Source organism: Pterocles gutturalis, unplaced genomic scaffold, assembly GCF_000699245.1.
Source record: "Pterocles gutturalis isolate BGI_N339 unplaced genomic scaffold, ASM69924v1 scaffold4089, whole genome shotgun sequence".
In the NCBI taxonomy this organism is placed as follows: domain Eukaryota; kingdom Metazoa; phylum Chordata; class Aves; order Pterocliformes; family Pteroclidae; genus Pterocles; species Pterocles gutturalis.
In genome coordinates, this window is record NW_010132975.1 from 41,774 (window position 1) to 60,997 (window position 19,224).

The following is a 19,224-nucleotide window of genomic DNA, read 5'->3' on the forward strand; positions in this document are numbered from 1 at the left end:
TTATATCACCTATCAACTATATTAGATATGATGTGGTTTTATTTTATTTTTTAAAATGAAAAGAGGAATACCGATTTTTTTCAATTTTACCTTCCACACGATACTGACGTCTGGATAATTTCTAACAGCCACACATATTTCCCGGCTTTACTTTCAGCTAGAATTTGAACTACTTCAGTTCATCATCAAGAAAAAACAAACTTTAGTTTATCTTTATTTAATTTTATAAATCCTGATGAACAATTGCAGTATTGTATTGTATGCTTTGTAGGACCAAGCAGACAAGCAAAGCAATGAGCATAGAGAAATTTCAGTCAGGAATTTATTCTTGTCCACTCCCTTTATTTTACCAGATTTCAGTATAAATTCAACGCTTAGTTTCAAGGTATGTGTGTGTGAGGAGGAGTCTTTTTATAACAATAAACAAAAACAAAGTAACATACATACACAAAAAACCCCCAAAGACAAATTTTAAGAAATCTGCCAAAATACTCTTCTTTTGCTCAAGCATACGATGGTAACATAATTGAGTCCTGAAGCACAAATAAAATAGTATTTCATTGCATTATCATCTGACAAAAAGACGATTCCAATGATATGTAAAAACTCTGAAACAAAGTATAGCTATTTTTTCCCTAAAGTCTAAAAATTAGGCTTTAGCATAGCCACAAATATAAAGTCCAGAACTTAACCAATGAGCTTATGCTGGCAGTGGGCCAGTTGCTTATAGGAATGATATTTTATCAACAAGGATGCAAGCAGCAATAAAGTAAAAGGTTCATTTAGCATTCTTTCTTAGCACCATCTAAGAAAGACATACAGGTGAGAAGTCAAATCACCTTGGTGATAACCTAAAGGAACAATAAAAGCACAGGGAAGCAGAAATTCAGAGCTAGAAACATACAGGTAGCATCTGAAATACTATATCTCTGATACTTTGTTATCAACCAAAAAAATTAAAATTTCATTATTTCTCATTTTGACACAGGTCAGAATAAGAAATGTCGATTGTCTAAGTCAGCACTGATAAGCCAGGGCTAGAATTTTTAATCTTGAAGAAAATTATGTACTTGCTAGTTCCTTATCTAAAAAACAATCTCAGAGATGCTTCCTGGCTACAGAGCCTTAAAAAGGAGATTATTTTGAACGCATTGAAATAAGTTGTGATTTTTTTCTAAAAGGTATTTTCTAATTGTAAAATAGAAAATAACCAAAATAAAGATTATTAGTATTCATTCTATGTACCCTAATGCATTATGCAAACTTATGAGTTAGAGTATGAATTCTAGAAACAAATTAATGCTTTCATATGTGAAAAGCCATTCCAGATCACCAGGGGTTATCTGTGTTGAAATGAATAAATAAAACATCAACAACTTTGTATTATTTGAAATATGAGCCATGCAATTGGAAAGTCCTTTCACCCCCCACATAAGTTACATTATGCAAAAAATATAATACAATATATATAATTCATCATTTTGCTTCCATTTATACTGTTAAAGCAAACTTATTCTTTTAAATCAAGTCCTTTTGTTTTCTCTTTTTCTCATCTATGACTATTTAGGCAAAATAATTAAAAAATGTGACTAATTTAATCAGGTGTCTGTTTTGAAAATGAAAAGCTAGACCATGACTGCCAAATGATATAGAGAAGCAAAAGGAAAAAAAAGGATTACAAAAATCAAACACAACTTGTAACAGCCACTCAGCCATCATCTCTGCACAGCGCTGCTCTTCCAAGATCCTCAGTAAAACTGCCTCTTCTTGTTTCCTTCTCGCACAGGACAGCCCGGACATCCCTACAGACATCTTGTTTACGATCTATCCCAAGGACAGCATCTGGAAACCAGAGGGTTATATAGCCAAGCACTGCCTGCTGCTTCCATGTGCCTTGGTACAAGGTGTGCCATCTAATTAGCAGTTCCCAATGACGACACGCTTGTCTGAAGGTTGCTGGTGGCATTTCAGGGTTTCCCCCCCTCCGCCTCCCCTGGGGAGGAGAGAGATGCTATAGGGGTTGTGGGTAGAGGCTGATGCCATTCCTGCACACATTGCCAGTGACACGTGTACGGGAGGTAGAAACGGGTAATTTACAAACCGATTCCCTTATCTGAAAGACCCATCCGTCACTAACTGTAGCTACTGGGGCATGAAATTAAAATCACTGTCCTCCCCTGGGGGTCAGCAGGACCAATAACTGGGATATGCAAGTCACAGCACTGTAATTGAGCTAATATACTGATGGAAACCAAAACAATAGACCTGCAATGCCAAGAACCAATAAATTTACACTCAGGCTTGTATTAAGAAAGCAATCCCAATCAGAACATCCATTTGCCAATGTGCAGCACCAGTCAAGTCAGTATAATACCAATACCCTGCTTCTTTTGTTCTATGCACAGAAACACCTGTAATCCTTCACCTTCCTCACCAACTGGCTACAGCTACGCAAAAGCCATTAAACTTCTCTTGGTTAGTTTAACCTTGTCAATTCAGACAAGTAATAACTGACTATAACCATTTTTTCCCCCCATAACCTGAGGTCCTATCCCATCCTCTAAGCCCACCCCACAGTAACAGATAAGAACGGAATGTCATATATTCTTTTTTGTAAGTGCTTCACCTTATTTTTCAGTATTTTTAAGTGTGAAGTGTAACATTCAAGTTCATGTTTTCCAAAATAAAGAACATCTCTTAAATTCATTTTTACTTCAGGATAATTCCAGTAATGCAATAAGCAATAGGTTTATCTAGCTAAAAGACAATATTTCACGCTCCAAACAGGGAAAAGATCTCATTTGCCATAACTAATGGGATTTGTTGGCATTTTATTATAGAAGCCAGATCCAAACAAGGATCTAAAAACTTTTAAAACCTTTCTGGTTTGGTATATTTAAATTGTTCATTATTTACATGCCCAATTACTCTGTTTTACAGACACAATATAAAACAGATTCAAACTGCAATGTATTAAATCAAGTTTTCTTTCTATGGTTTGAAATACTGTGTGAGTTTAGTTTGTTACCAAATGTCAGAATCAACACCTTGAAAAAAAAATTTCAAGAGAGTCCATTCTTTCATGTAAAATTGTATGAAAATCTGTGGAGTTGTGATGACCTTCCAGTTGGTATTATTTACATAGTGTGTAACTCTGCATGACACCTTACAAGCTAAGCAAAGGTAAAGACCATGCCCTCAAATTTGGAATAAACTAAACTTGATGCCAAACGTCTTGTGCTTCAGCTGAACCCTCCAAAAGAAATATTATCACAAATTTCTATACATTAAGACCGAAATGTCCCAGTCATTTCCTTCTAGAATGCAGTCTGAAGGGCAGAGCACAGACTGGGAAGCAGTGGAAAACAAGTAGCTTTTAAATATTAAAATATGCAAGAAAAGACAGGGAACTATGACAGGACAGAAAAAAACCAAATGAGGAAGATGTGGAATGAAGTCTTCGGCATTTCCCCAGTGTCTTTAATTTTTTGTCCTCTTCCTTCCCTGCCTGCTCTGCCTCCCTTGTCTCTCTAAGCTTTCCCTTTAAACATCTCTAGCCCACCTTACTTCCTAAAGTAAATCAATTCAACTTAAGAGCTGACCCTTCTCTTGCCCCCACTCTGCAGAAGACGTTAAGAAGAAAGAGGTCAAAGCAAGCCCAGAATGTCAATTCCTGAACAAACCCAGAGATGACCATTGTGTCTTCCCTAATAACCGCTCAATGTCATCCTTCCCTGTGCTTAGGAGCCACAGTATAATGCATTTAGGATCAAAGGGAAAAGGACATTTAAGAAGTGCATTTTGAGGATTTGTTCTGAGGGAGGGGAGAAGAAAGGAAAAAGCAGATTTATCTGACCCACATCTTTTCTGAGATCAGGCCAGAAGACAGCCTGAAAGTGCAGACTGGAAGTGGCTGGACCCTGTTTATTGATCTCTTAATTCCTTACGGTAAGAGAAATCATTCTCCACACACAGAGAAGGAAAGTCTGGGTGCGGGAGACTTTCAAGCTCCAAGTACCCGCTCCCAGAAGCGGTAAAACACACTGTAGTCCCCTTGCAATGTAAGCTATTTTACCAAGCACACACATCCACCGTTAGCGAAACCTTTTCAACCTCCAAACCATCACCCAAAGAGGCCTGATGCCTTATTTCATAGCTGACATGCAAATACCCTGCTTCTAGACTCTGGAGATACAAAGTGGACCCACTGACACGTGCTCACCTGGCTGCAGGAAATCCCTCCATCTCTCCTGCTGCCGCCAGCCCACAGCCAGCCCTCGCTGGGCACAGCAGGAACGGCCGGGGGACGCTTATCCTGCCCAGGAAGGCTGCTCTGCCACCCTCAAACTCCAGAAACATTTTCCTCTCTTTTAAAGACTACAAAAACTGAACCATTTCAAAATGCAGATTTTCCAGCCCTGCATGGTGGCATCAATGGTCGAGCTCTTGCACTGCAACCAAAACTCACCGCTTTCACCAGTAAACACATTTTTTACTATTAAATGCATCCACAGTGGTTACTAATATCTCACAGGCAGACAACCATATAAGCCCTCAAAAGATATTCCCTGCCTCTCTTGATCTGACAAAATTATATTCCCCATCCAGGCAGAACACCACCACAACAAACATGAGTCATTTTTCTCCCACGCGTAACAAATATCATGGAAATTACAGCCACGCTTGTGTAAATGGGGTAGCGAAAGATTTTAGCTGATACAAGGGAAGACTGCAGTTTTCACAAAGCTTTTTAATACAACAATTGTATACTAATATAGTATTTTTATTCATCTGCCATTTTCTAACGTAAAAAAAGGTGAACAAACTAGTGCAATTCACACCAGTGGGCTGGCAAACTGATCAATGACATATAAACACATCTTCACCAAAGAGACTAAAAATAATCAGAGGAAAAAAATTACTTCAGTTGCTCTGTTTCTAGGTGTCTCAGTGATATTTGTTATCTGATATTGTGGATCTGTATAAATCCTGTATTCTCAGCTTGCTATCTCCTTAAATCAAAGCAGAGGATTAGGAAGACGTTCCTAAACAGAGGTCTGGACCCAGCAACGGGTAATAGCATTGACTCTTCATAAGAGCTCTAGCATAAATTCTAAAAGATTTTTTGAATTTAATATTATTTTCATTTTAAAGGAAAAGAGCGACTTTTAATGAGTAGCTGAAGCATACTGAGCATGCATTAAAATTGTGCCCCCTTGTGTATTTTCATATGCTTTGAACACCACAAAACACATGGAAGTACTAAAAAACCCACAACTGGATTAAGTTCAGCTCAAGAAAATCTTTTATGAAAAATTAATAGCAACACTACAAACCATGGTGTTTTCACTCCTTGAAGGCACTATTGTAATTAATAAGTCATTCAGAGTCTTGAAGTACATGAAAGAAAAGTTCAGTAATTTCCTTCATCTAGATGAACCCAATTTTCATAAATGGTAAAGACTGCCTTTGACTTAGTCATATGCATATTTAACTTTTGTACAAACGAAGTACACAGGTGAAGTGATTTGCTCAAGTCTGCCTGTGGTAGATCAACAGGAGACTGGAACCACTCAGATCTCCTGACATCCCCACCTGCTGCCATTCCCCTGGAATCTCTGTTGTCTCTCCTAAAATCAAAGCTCTGGTTTACTGTTTAAAGTTTCAATCAAAATAATACATTCTACTTTCCAGAGAGCACTTACATCCTGCAGAAGTTTCTCCAAGTTTTCCTGCAGCTCATAAAAGTACCGAGAAGTAATAAGACCTTCACGTGATTTATCTAAGCAATCTCTGGCCAGTTCAATAACTTGATGATGAATGAAACTTAGGACCCCATCTGCTAATTGCAGCACGTTCTCTGGAGCATTAGAGGCAATAAACTCAGCCAGCCGTTCTTCCATCTGCGCTGTGGCCTAAGAGTACAGAATAAAGAGAAATTACTCTTAAACTTTACTATCCTAGAACTTAAACATAAATAAGTAGGGTGCTAAAGTGACATATGCACAATTCAAAATGCAGAAGGCTTAAAAAACTATTCCAAAATACAATAGGACTTTGACCAGAAGAAAAACAGCACACCATAGGCAAAGGTTATTTTCACATGAGCAAACAACAAAAATTAATCAGAACATACTTTTTGAAAATGTAAATGACCATAAAAATATCCTGGTCCTGAGGCTGTATTTCTCCCTGGGTTTCCAGAGTAAGGACATAAGATACGAGGCAGTTTTCAGAACTTTTAGGCAAGACCATGGAACCTGAAAATCATTGTCGAAAGCAACAGACACATGGCATTTCTACCATTATAAGCACTGATGCCCTGTCTCCAGAGCAACACCTATTTTTGCTAGTGGTAGAACAGGAAAGAACGGCCATATCAACAGCTCTGGGATACACAGTCTTCTACACTCATTTCAATGAGATGTTAACTTTCAAAGCTTGATCCCACAGATTTCAATATTCAGCCATTTTTTTTTTAAAGAAAAAGCCCACACTTATTTTCACTTCAGATCACTCAGCACATATCAGTGTGACTGAATTCAGACTGACTTTTCTAAACATCCAAACCTATCTTCACTGCTTCTCTGGTACAAAAAGCCCCAGCAGCAAACTTGGTTTTTGCCAAAACTTTCAGTATAATTGGAATGACTTTAAAAGAAAACATTGCATGTCCAATATGAAAAGCCTACCAAAACCAAAGCAGTTTGGATCAGTATAGATCAACTTTAATGTAGTTATACATGGACTAACGAGAGAATGTTATTCAATACATTTTGAAATTACTCCTTAAAATAGCTTTTTTAAACATATATGAAACTAAACAAAACATCCCTCTTCCAGCCTTGATCTGATTCGGAATTTAAAGAAAAAATGAAGGATTAGTTAAAAATATATGGAGACACTGGCCTCATAAACAACATAAATGGACTGAGCAGCCAGAGCAGCCTTTCTCATTCCTGTGAGCATTTATCAAGGCAATGAAAGACAGGAGAAATTTAGTAAAGATGATGTACATACACAAATACGCAAAGCTTTTCTATTTCTTTTACTGTAGAATTAACATGTGAAGCAGAGAATGCAGCTTCAAACTCTCAGCAAACCGCACTGCTTGGAAATCAGAGGTAGGAGCTAGGCTCCTTCTCCAGTGAGCACTACAAACTAATTGTGAACTTTGGTCACAAGTTCATTGACTGTATTATTAAAAAAGTGATTCCTTACCTTTGGAAACCTTTCTTTATACACATGATTCATCATTATTATTTCACTGTCAAAGGAAATTGGAGAGCGACCCGGGCTAGAGGAGAAAAGAGAGCATGTTATTATTTACAGATATCACATCAAAACCCTCCGAAATCCAGTGCTGGTCATAATGCTGCCACGCTGACTGTAGCCCTTCCAAAGCTTTGATTTCAGTTCAGTAATGGGCAGATGCTTTGCTTCAGGGAAAATCCTAGCAAGCAATGGCAACCTACAGCCCTCGCAGCTAACTCATCTGAAAACTGTTCACACTCCTGTCTTCACGTGAACTCAGAAACCCACCAGTTTTCAGTGAATGCAAGCCCTAATATACAAGCACATTAAAAAATCAGTGCATTTGTTGCAGGTACATCTGTTATTTCACCTTCTCTTACTGCCCTTCAAGGGTGGCAGCCCCGCGCAGGAAGAAATCACTGTTGTCTCTGGTGTCTCTAGTGCCCGAAAGGCAGAGTAAAATGAAACAAGGAACTTGAGAGGACTTACTTTCCTTTGTCTGAAGAATAGCATGCTACAGGAGGGATGCATGAGCAATGTTATTCAGCTAAATCTTATATATAAATACCTCAAGCAATAGGAACAGAATACTTCTATGAAAACCGTGCTCCCTGGAGGCGCGTTACACCACGGATGCATATGCATGTATGCATAGGTTAGCAAGCAACTTCAAGGCACACCAAAAAACAGGACACTAAATCTTGACAAACTGCATTTATATTACTGTTTGGGTATATTTTTTTAAAGCAGAGTTGCATCTCATTTCATCACATCTGATGGTACGCAATGCTCTGACTCATTCTGCCACTGAGGACAGTTGGAGTGAGGTAATGCAGCTAATCTCCAGCTCCAGGATCGCCTACAGCATCTCCTCTCTCTGGTTACCCCGTTTTAATGCTCAAGACAACCAAGGGCTTCAGTTATTTGGCATCTTACACGATCATTGTCTTTATGATTTTAAAAGTACATATTACTAAAGATATTTTCTCTATGTCAAAAAAATACAATTTTATCTTGAATGAGTTCAAACACTTTAAACTTTCTTGTGAAGGATGAAATGAAGCTCTCTAAATGGAATAAATGCATTTTAAACTTGGAATGCATTACAGTTACTACCTTGCTGCTAACCTATTTGAAGGAAAAACATTCTTTTGGGAACATATATTTACAATTCAAAGAAAATTTAACTCACTGGCTCATGGAATATAGCAATACCAATCTCTTTTTATGCCTGGTGCTGGAATTCCATGAATCACATTGTGTCTTGTTTTTATTAAGGTTTATCCCTCCGCTTGGGAAAATGCGCCCAGATTAAATCTCTCACTGAATCCTTATGTTAAAGGAGAAAAACTGATTTGGATGTTTTGGATACCAAGTAAAACCACATTTTCATCAACATCTTTTGAAGAAAATATATCCCTTAGCTTGGTAGATAGCTATTTTTAATAATGAAAGAAAGAAACTGACATTTATATGCATATGTAATGTTTGATATAATAAAAAAAAGGTAAGAACATTTACATTTCAGATTTAGAAGCAAGTTCCCCCACACATCCAGCCTGCTATCTTTATCCTTTTTTCTCTAAGACCAAACAATCTGACACAAACACATGACACTTGACTACTGCCAGTTCATATAGAGCTGAAGAACTTGGTGAACATAGTTACTGAAGAATTTATTCTTCTATAATGTATTATTTCTCAGTGTGATTTAAGTGAGGTATAAATTACAAGGATATATCAGCCCTTCGATACTACTGCTACAGAAATACGGAGGCACATACACCCTTCATTTTAACACTAAAGTAGTCCTACTAAAATTTGTGCATGCTGAAGTATTTGCTGTCTTAGGGCTACAATAAAACATGAGGGGATTTGCCTTCTGCTTTCAAGGCACTTGATTCATCTGGATACAGGATATGAAGAGCTATGCAGAAATCATGCTACTTGAGCTGTCCTGCCAGCAGATGTAGCGTTTCCTTAAGGAGAGCCACAATGATATGGGAGTTTATTGGGTTTGCTCTTGTTTTTTAATAATTCTGAAACAAAGTAATTTCTTTGCGCAAGAGTCTACTGATTGGCAAGAAAGTAAACACTTATAAACCCTGAGCACCCTTGGGCATTGGCAGTTTTGTCTCTCATCTTTGGAAGCTGATTAATGCCACTTTTTACCACCTAAAACAACAGAGCATCCACACAACTCAGGATAAAACCTGGGATCAAGGTTCAAATTGTCATAACAGGTCAAATTAAATGTGTAGCTGACTATGGCAATACTGCAACATAATATACTTCACCGTTATTTTTTATGTTGATTCTTAGCCTGGGAAACTACAGAAATAATTAGAAGGATAACTGACTAACTAACCAAAGGCTAGCTGCCAGGCACTGCTGGTTAATTTACAGGGCCTTTGAGACACGATCAGATGAAAAAGAAACAAGGACTAGGCAGATAACTGAATGCCACCAAGGAAGAACGTAAGGAATTTTGAGTTTAATACATTTTATTGGCATGACAGTTTTTCAAACGCAAAAGCTTCACACCAAAAATTTCACATACAGAACTAAGCCAGTCTAACATCTCAAGCCTCACAAAGGAACAGATTATTTTCTGTAAAACAGAGGACACATACTGTGCACGTGCAGAACATTTTAAGACAAAAAGCAGGCTGCTTCTCTTTCTTGGTGTAGATAGGCAGGTCAAAGAAATCATTATTGTCAGTGAGTTTTTCATTTCAGCAGAGCAGACATTAGAGGAATAATATCTGTCCCCTTAAGCTTAACAGCAGAATGAAAAACTACTCTCTCTTTTCCCCTTCTTCACCCTCCCGCCACTTTATGAAATGATGTGGTGTTAGACTTCCAGTGACATCCATCTCCCACAAAGGTTTCCAGCCTTCAACTTGTCAAAACTCATGTGTATTTATCTGATGCTAGAAAGTGAAAATAGCTTATAGACAGCTATTTCAAGGAGTAGCATTTACAGTAATAACTTAAATCTCACAAAATCTAGTTTAACTGTGACTAAATAAAACTGAGATGTTTATGAATAGCTAATTTTTCCTTCACAGTGACAGATGTATTTATAAGGAAGAAGCAGAGAAGCTAAAAGCGCTGTGCTCCTCTCTGCTTTTACCCTTTACATGAAAGTTTAATTAGGATGTATTTACAGCATGCTACCAAAGTCAGTATCCACAGGAAAATTAAAACCATAGACCTTACTTTCTGTCATTTCCAGACACACAAAATAAGGTATTTTAAAACTAGAGAGTTGAAGCTGTACGAAGTAGGAACTAATTTAAACCTTCTGCTGAAGGTGAGCAGAGCATCGCCCTTCCTCTTCCCCCAGAAACAAACATATAAACCTCTGACCTTATACAAATTATAGAAGTAAGTCTGGAAAGTCCCTCCAAAAGAAGAGACAATGAAGCAGACGCTTCACACAGACAACAACAATTAGACCTTGGGCACTAATCCTGTTTCGGGGCAGGACAACGACCAAAGGAGAGTGGAACCCATTTGCTAAAGTCTGAATTGATGTAACGTGCACAAGAGCAGTGAATTGCAGTTTCCCACAGAATTACAACAATCGATACCATGGAGGAAATAATGTAGAAAATTAAACATGTAGCTTTAGATTATTTTTCAGTATTTATTAGAGGATCCTTCTTCCTGCATAATGACACCCAAGCAGCACAGAAAGTCCACACGGGGCAGTTATACTAGTGCTGCAAGTAAAAAGGGAATGAGGCAAAGCCAGATACACGGTAATTGTTCTTATGGAACAGGTAAGGGGCAAAACAGAACAGTAAAGGGTCTTTCTCACTGAGCACTTTGAAAAGTCATTTCTGAGTTTGTTTACATACTTCTAGATATTTTTTTAATTAATTTTTACAAACATTGAGCATCAGCTACTTTTAGTCTGCAGACAAATACTACTTGTGATTGGTTTTATGTCGCTGAACTGTTTTCCAGTTCAGCCCTTTCTTACACTAGGAGTGAGATTCTTATGAATGTAAGGCGATTTTTATATTTATAATGAGAAATAATAAATTAATAAATAATAATTTTATGTATATATATATATGGGAGAAAATTAACGGAAAGGGAATACATTCCAATCACAATCTCTTTGAAAGTAAAGACTAATGAGTTTTTCCTACAGATTTACACAGGGGCTGCAACTAGCACTTTCCAATACTTCAGGGATTTTTTATTCATGCCAACAAAGACTGAGACTGCTTCAGACAGAAAACACTAGAAAGTTAAAGTAATGAGCAGTACAGAGGGAAAATAAGAATACCCAGTTTTCCTCATAATAGAAAACCATAAAGATGGTGAGTGAAACCAAAAGTTAATAAATTTAAAACCAATCACTTTGAAGAACTTTTTAAAATCAAGTTCACAAAACTCACTGTCTTGAGAGACAAAATAAAGAGACCAACGTTATCTGTGATGTACTTAGAATGTATTTTCATAAGAAATAGATGCCTTATGCTCCAGAATATAAAACTATTATCCTCTCTGGCACATCCGTGGCTGCGCGAATCCCCACTCTGCAGGGAGCACCGTCTGCTCCTCCGCAGCTGGTGGCAGACGGCACTTTCTGAAAGCAGCAGCGTGAAGTGATGAAACCACCGAGATTACTCAAGTGGTTAAAGCTGACGCTTAAGTGCAGTGAGATGAGAGAGCTCCACAATCTGCAGGATCAATTTTTAAGATAAAAATGGACTATGTCGGCCACGGGTGTGGTTTCACAACATCTATTCCTTCTTCCCATCTTGGGTATTTTACTGTCAGAAGCCTTTTTTGGCAACCGGCATTTTCTAAGAGCTGTCTCTGTACACTCTTAATGGCAGGATCTAGCATGTCAAAAGTCAGGCTGGAGGACTGCATTTAAAAAGCACTACCCAGCAAAGAGATGAAGAAGCATATTTTATTAAGGATGATCTCATCTACTTCAACCACATAAAAATTCACTGCTACAATCTTCAACCCTTTTTCCCTAGACAACATTATCCTGAAATACAAAAAGAGATCAAGAAAAATGGGCAGATTGGTGGGCTGAGTGACTGCACAAAGGCAGCTCCTGAAGAAGTCGTTATTAGTTAACTCTACTTTTATCTCTGGCATTCTTCACACATTCCCATGTTAGCAACCGCTAAAAGATGACATTTAAAGAGAACTGGGAAAACAGATGGAGGGCAGCATCTCTCTTAACTTAAAAAGATCAATGATGACAAGTTTAGTACAAGAATTCACACTCTCCATGCATTTTACTCCTGGGAGAATAGATCTTCTTCAGGTATAGCCCAGGACCATCCTAAAAAACATAAATGTAGCCTGGGCATCTCTTTCTTGGTCAATACGTGGAAGAAATTGAAGGTTGCATTACAAAAAAAAAGAAAAAAGTTGAGAAATTATATTTAGGAACTACTTCTGCAGGTAATAAATAAATATTCTGTTCTACTGAAGACATACTGTAAGTACCAAAACAGGTGGGTCACATGGAAACGTGTTCTTTCATTGAGCATGTGAGTACTGGGTCTACTGGAGATAGATGAGAGAACAGCCTCCTGGCTTCAGCAACCAGCTTTATAAGCATGTCACGCTTTTGGATCCCAGCATTGGTCTCAGGCTACCTCCTTCCCTATGCACAGGAAAGCAGCTGGAAAAGAACCAGTGCCATTTCTTTGGTATAGAAATTTGGGGGATTTTGAATAAGGCATGATCAGTTAAGTGACGAGTATCTTCAAGCCACGCTGGCAGAACACCTCAATCAACGGAGGTGCTACTAACTTGTCAGTGTACATCAGCCAACGCTACCCTCCATGACTTGCCGTTTTGTTACTTTTTTCATCCAGTTTGATCATTAAGACTGCTCTGTATGAACAGCACATTTGCAGCTAGAGACAAGAAAATGCTAAGTATCTAGTCAATGTAGTAGATTTACAAGGGCATGCAGTGACAGGACAAGGGGTAATGGATTTAAATTGGAAGAGGGCAGGTTTAGACTAGATATTAGAAAGAAATTCTGTACTGTAAGGGTGCTGAGACACTGGAACGGGTTGCCCAGGGAAACTGTGGATGCCCCATCCCCGGAGGGGTTCAAGGCCAGGCTGGATGAGGCTTTGAGCAACCTGGGCTAGTGGAGGGTGTCCCTGCCCATGGCAGGGGGGTTGGAACTTGATGATCTTTAAGGTCCCTTCCAACCCAAACCATTCTATGATTCTATGATTTTTCCGAAAGTTACATCTAGGCAATACTCTCCTCTATTTAGGAGCATAAAAGGATTATCTGATGTTTCTAAAAAATCTTGCGTTACAGAAACCCTCAAAATCAACAGTCCCAGCATTTGACAGTGACATCTCAAAATACCAGTCCCTTTCTCATAAAAAGAGATGTAAGGCTGCAGTCATAAAGGATGAAAAATGAATGCATGTTAAGAGTCTTAAATATCAGACCATCTTTTAAATTACAAAGCTGTGACTCCCAATTAAGGAAAACGGCTGATGTATTTTGTTCATCTGCTTTTCATTAAAGCTGATCAAACAAGACCATTAAATGCTTATGAAAATATTACATTTTTAGGAAATTCCTGATTAATTTTTAACACATTAACTGCTCAGATTTTCTTTTTTCATTTTTTAAGTAAAAATATCCTCTCTCCAAGAGAGCTAACTATCATGTGGGCAAATATGTAAGCTGTGCAGTGAAAAAGGTCTGGTCTTCACATATCTCAGTATTTGTTTGTTTACAAGGACACACTACCCTCTGTCAAAGAGGGTATTTACTCCTGCAAACACTGCTCCAGTTGGTTGGATTGACATATCAATTTTCCTTTGAGGTGGAAGGGCCAGCAAGAATGTTTGGCAGTGGCAAGGGTGCTTTAGAGTCACACAGCATTGCAGTACTAGCAATAGGCAAAATGAAAACCAAATCAGGCACAGTAGTTTAAAAAATTAAATTACTTCACTCTAAGCTTTGGAATATCAATAAGGCTGGCCATTATCACCCTGAAAACCAGAGAGCGCTAGAGAAACCGTTCAAGAGGGGAAGAAGATTAATCACATAGTTATATGACACACTGAATTAATCTAGTCTTGTCACAAATTATAAACCTACTATATAATAAATCTGCTTTTAAATTAGCTCACAGAGGTAAAATTCTCAGCAAGTGGATAATCCATATTAACAAGGAAAAGAAGAAAATTGGCCTCTTCATTTTATTGTTTATATAATTCTAGCATTAGCAAGAGTGTTTTATACTTCATTATTCCAACGGTTATATGTCTGTGTTAGGAAGGACGATAATTACTTTAGTGATGTGTCATCTACCTACAGCAGCGGTCTTATCTATACAGAATTAGTACTACTACAGTTACGCCACTCAGCGATAGCCAGCGTTAAAAGTGACAGCCAGAGGACTGAAGTAGGACTATGCTTCAAAGAGACTTAGTACAAATCATCGAAATAGTCTCTTACTACGTGGCAATTTGCAGAGATCACAGGCTAAGTGTGCTAGTACCCATAGTATTCACCTGCTCGTGTAGATTACTGTGTAACTACACTTAGTAGATCCATATGCAATTACCATGCAGCCTGCACTGAAGTTTAGAACATACAAATAATTACAAATAAACATGAAAGGTCAGCTCTGCCAAGACACGATACTCACCATGGATTTTTTTTGTTATCTTGGCCTGTTTCACTTCCTTCTATTACAAACCCCAGCCTGAGTCCTGAGCTGGGCACACTGATGCAGTATGTCCAGCTGGCAGAATTTCTGAATCTTGTCCATTAATTTAAAGGCAATATCCATCTCTGACACCCTCAGATGAGAAGCAGAAGGGAGACTTCACCTCCTTGTCTCCTGCTTGTATACATCTTTTTCCTTTCAAAAGATGCTGCATCTAGAGGGCACACCTCTCTAGACTTTCATTCACTTGGTCCAGCACTAAATATATAGCAAAACTTAAGACTTTTGCCGTGATACAAAATGTTTGTGGATTTATTCCATATAATTGTTAAAGACCTGCAAGAGAGATTGCCCAGAGTTTGTGGAATCTCCATCCTTGGAGATATTCAAAAGCTATCTGGACATGATCCTGGGCAATCTGTTTGAGCATGTTTGGACAAGATGACCTCCAGAGGTCCTTTCCAATCTCAGTCATTCTGTAATTCCATGAAAGATTAAGTTCAAGTTGCTTCGGGTTTTAAGTATGTAAATATCAACTGCACAAGGAAATAACCCCTGGATAGCTATCTGTGAACAACCAGTTCTCTGAAGCAACAGTAAATATTATTCGATTGCTAATGCAGGAGAAATGTTTTCAGCACTACTATAAAACTGCTCTTGGGTGCAATTCCATTTAAAGTTTTGACTTCATCTGCTCTAGTTTTCACACCCCTTCAGAAGAACTGCTGGAAAAGTTAACAACAGCAACTGTAACCACTTCTTTATATTAATGCAGCAAAATCCTGAGAAGAAACTTCACTAAAGGAAATCTACATCCTATAGATTTAGTCCAAAACACTCGTGGATCATGTTTTCATGGAGTTATTGTGAAGATACAAAAGCAGACTATGCCAACCATTTTGCAACCCAAAACCTCAGTGTCAAATGTAAAAAAAAAAAAAAAAAAAAAAAAAAAAAAAATCCTTTCTGCTTAGGTGAGGTGGGTTAAAAGTTGATTAAAATAATTTCAAAAATATGTAACAAAGCAACTACAAATGACTAATCTTAGATCTGAAAGCACACATAGAAATGCAATACACACATCCCACATCTTAAAAATTCAACAAACAACCTGAAGCTCACCTGAGACTGCGAGATCGAGGCCTCAAGGCTGGAGAATGGCGTCCTTCCTCATCAGTGATGCTCTCAGTACTGAAATGCTTTGTCAGGAAATGAAGTTCATCTGCCGTGGGCTGAAAGGGCAGCTGGTGCAGCTTCTCCTGAGATGAGCATGATGACTGAGTACAGAAAAAAATACAGAAAAGAAATGCACTAAACGCATGCATAGGGGTCAGCTAATGAATGGAAGAGGAACGGATTCTGCCAGACACTGCACACTCCATCGGAAAAGAAAGCTACTTATCAGACCAGGTGCCTCTTTTCGTTGTTCTCCTTAGGCTAAGCCAACCCTTACATACAATGACAGAGCTGGTGAGATCAGGAAAACTTTGGGAGACGGCTAGGGAACCATTGCATCCAATTCTGGAACCATTACATCTGATCATGCAGGTAATTTACAATCAGGAGACAGAAAGGAAGGTACATGAGTACCAGTACTACTCTGGAAAGGACAAGGAGGTTCCTGGAGTGGTGAGCAACTTTCTTTCCTTCTCCCTCATGCTGTCTTAGCTCAGGAGTTTCACTGGCATGCAGAATGCTATGGAGCTGTGTAGACATGAGAGTTTTTGCTGATTATTGGCTCTCATTGGAAATTGACATTGTTAAAGGGTCAGGATTTTATTTCTCCCTTCCTTTACCCATCAGGCTTCTTCTCTAACCAAGTAGGCACTAATAAAATTAAAGTAGCTGACTTTGCAGGGTTGTAAGAATAAGAGAGTTTCTTGTTATAGAGTTAAACAGCTTATTCATCTTTAAATAAGTTGATGCATTTATACGACATATATCCTGTGATAACGATAGACATGAAACTTTTAACACTTGAACCTCAAGAAACCTGAGATTAAAACAAATATTTGTGAGAAGTGTTAATAACATCAAATGCTGGATGTTCCAGAGGAAAAAGCTTTCTTTTTTTGATCAGCTAACAAATGCACTTTTTCTCGTGTGATTTTTCAATGCCCCTTTCCATTTTACAAAATTAAGAAAATATATTATGTAAGGAAAAATCAAGAATCCTCTTTAAAAACAAAGGGGGGAATAAAAGTGCTGAATAACCAAGGTAGCACTGAATAACACCAGTGGGCCTTATTAAAAACGTCATCCTAATCTAAGTTCCAAGGCTCCTTATTAATCTCATTAAATCAATTATGTACACTGTTCCAGTGGAAAAACTTTTCCTTTTGCTACAATGACCCTCACTCAAACGGAAAGCACTGCATCCTAGTACCAGAAGTATTGGTAGGAGGAGGGAATTATACATGATATAACACATATGACCAAAGCTTTAACTCACTCACCCAGTATGCTTTTTTAGACTTATTTGCTGTTGATGGTTTTTGGCAAAGAAAGCTACGAAGTATTGAAAGACAAATGCTGACAAGGCTTTTCACAGAGTCCTGCATGTTTGTAATGTTGACAGCAAAGAGAAAATACTCTCAACTGAGCTAAAACAGGTATATCCAAATTTGTCAAGGCAGTAATAGCTGTACTCGAACTGAATTAAAACTAAGCAGATTGCTGCAGATCCCAGCACAGTCTTATCTACAGAATTCAAGCCAAGACTGAGATGGAGATCTGAATGTAAGAACTTATAAACCTGAAGATCATATACTTTGATAAAAATCTAATTGGTTCCAGACCCCAGATCCACTCCCTCTGCACTGCACAGAGGTATTTACAGAAAATAACCCCTTTGAAAGCCTTCAGACGTGCACAAATAACTAAAGAAAGCCCTGAAGATAAAGACCATGATGAGAAATGAACTTTCCTCTGCCAGGGGCTTCTCTAGCAGTCTTAAGGTGTACAACCTTTCAACAAAAAAGTGTGAAAGCAAAGCAAAACAGTTCTGAAGTATTGATTTTTAAATAATCACATCACTGTATTCACTATTTGCAGCTGACTAATACAAACATCCTGCTGATGTCTTAATTGACGATCCAGAATTAGCCAACTCTCCTCCAGTAAATATTTCAAGCTAACACTACAGTTGCTTATATATTAACTCTGCCTCTAACAAATGAATAGCAGATTAGATGCTTAAAAATAATTGTATATTGGCCCATTCAGATGACTGTTCTATTTTCATCTAACTTGAAAGGAGGTCTTCTCCAGCTTTTTCAATGTTGGTCTGATAATATATATCTGGTCTTCATGATTTCTATGAAAACAGTTAACATGTATTTTTTAAAAGTGTCACCCCTCATTTGGAAGCAAAAAAAATAAAGCAGAATCTACAGGTTTCCCGTGACCTTAGACTAGGTAAATACATTGGTTTGTTCAGTTGGTTGGTTAGGAGAACAGCTGACCTATGATTAGAGATTCTGCCAAACAGAAACTCAGGCCAGCAGAACACAGAACTGATGCTGCTCTTCTCAATACTTTATTTCCTACTGATATGTACACCAGAAAGAAGGTCTAGTGGTTTCCTTCTATCTTGCCTGAAAAAGAAATGTCATCTTGAGGACTGATGATACTGAATGGAAGACCAAAATTCTGTTAAATTTGCATCAGTGGCATTAATCCATTGTGCACTTTTGACAAGCCCCTCGACTACTTTTTACTTCAGTTTTAAAGTCTATGCAGGAATAATACTGCTTATCAACTTCAGAGGTGTTATTCAGATCAATTCAAATTAATTCTAATCTAGAAATACTATGATAACAGTATTGTCATAGACAAGCAGTAAGTAGGATTGGCTTAGAAATGTAATGCTAAGTTTAATAGCTCCAAGAATTGCATCACTACTTACTAAACAGCCCATTTCAATGTCTTTCTGAGATTACAACACTGAACCAACAAAAAGACAAGAGATGAGAGACTAAGCCATTTGGGAAAAAAAAGTCTTGGAATTACAGGTTTTAATCTATTTCCTGCAGGAAGGTGAATTCAGATCTACATATGACTATCACTTCATGCTTCTCATCATACTACCCTGTTTTCTGTTGCTTACAATACTTACACCATTTGAACTGATGCTTTCTATGTGACATGTCTATCTCAGATTTGTTCAACTGTGTTTTTTTTTCTGGAAAATGTAAATCAAAATGATCTAGCTATTTCTGGGAACATGACAAGGGACAAATATGCTTTCTTTCCCATGTTAGAACGCTGAG

The 19,224-nt window shown here is 37.9% G+C and overlaps 1 protein-coding gene across 1 annotated transcript in view; it reads right to left on the reverse strand.

Moving 5' to 3' along the window:
* The window catches only part of LOC104467315 (microtubule-associated serine/threonine-protein kinase 2-like), a 98,274-nt gene that overhangs the window by 32,176 nt on the left and 46,874 nt on the right, over nucleotides 1-19,224 (reverse strand). Inside the window, exons 6-8 of the mRNA XM_010081049.1 lie at nucleotides 16,076-16,230; nucleotides 7,222-7,297; nucleotides 5,706-5,915 (exon numbers count right to left, since the gene is read on the reverse strand). Of these exons, the coding sequence (XP_010079351.1) occupies nucleotides 5,706-5,915; nucleotides 7,222-7,297; nucleotides 16,076-16,230 (441 nt within the window). The remainder of the gene's footprint in view (nucleotides 1-5,705; nucleotides 5,916-7,221; nucleotides 7,298-16,075; nucleotides 16,231-19,224) is intronic.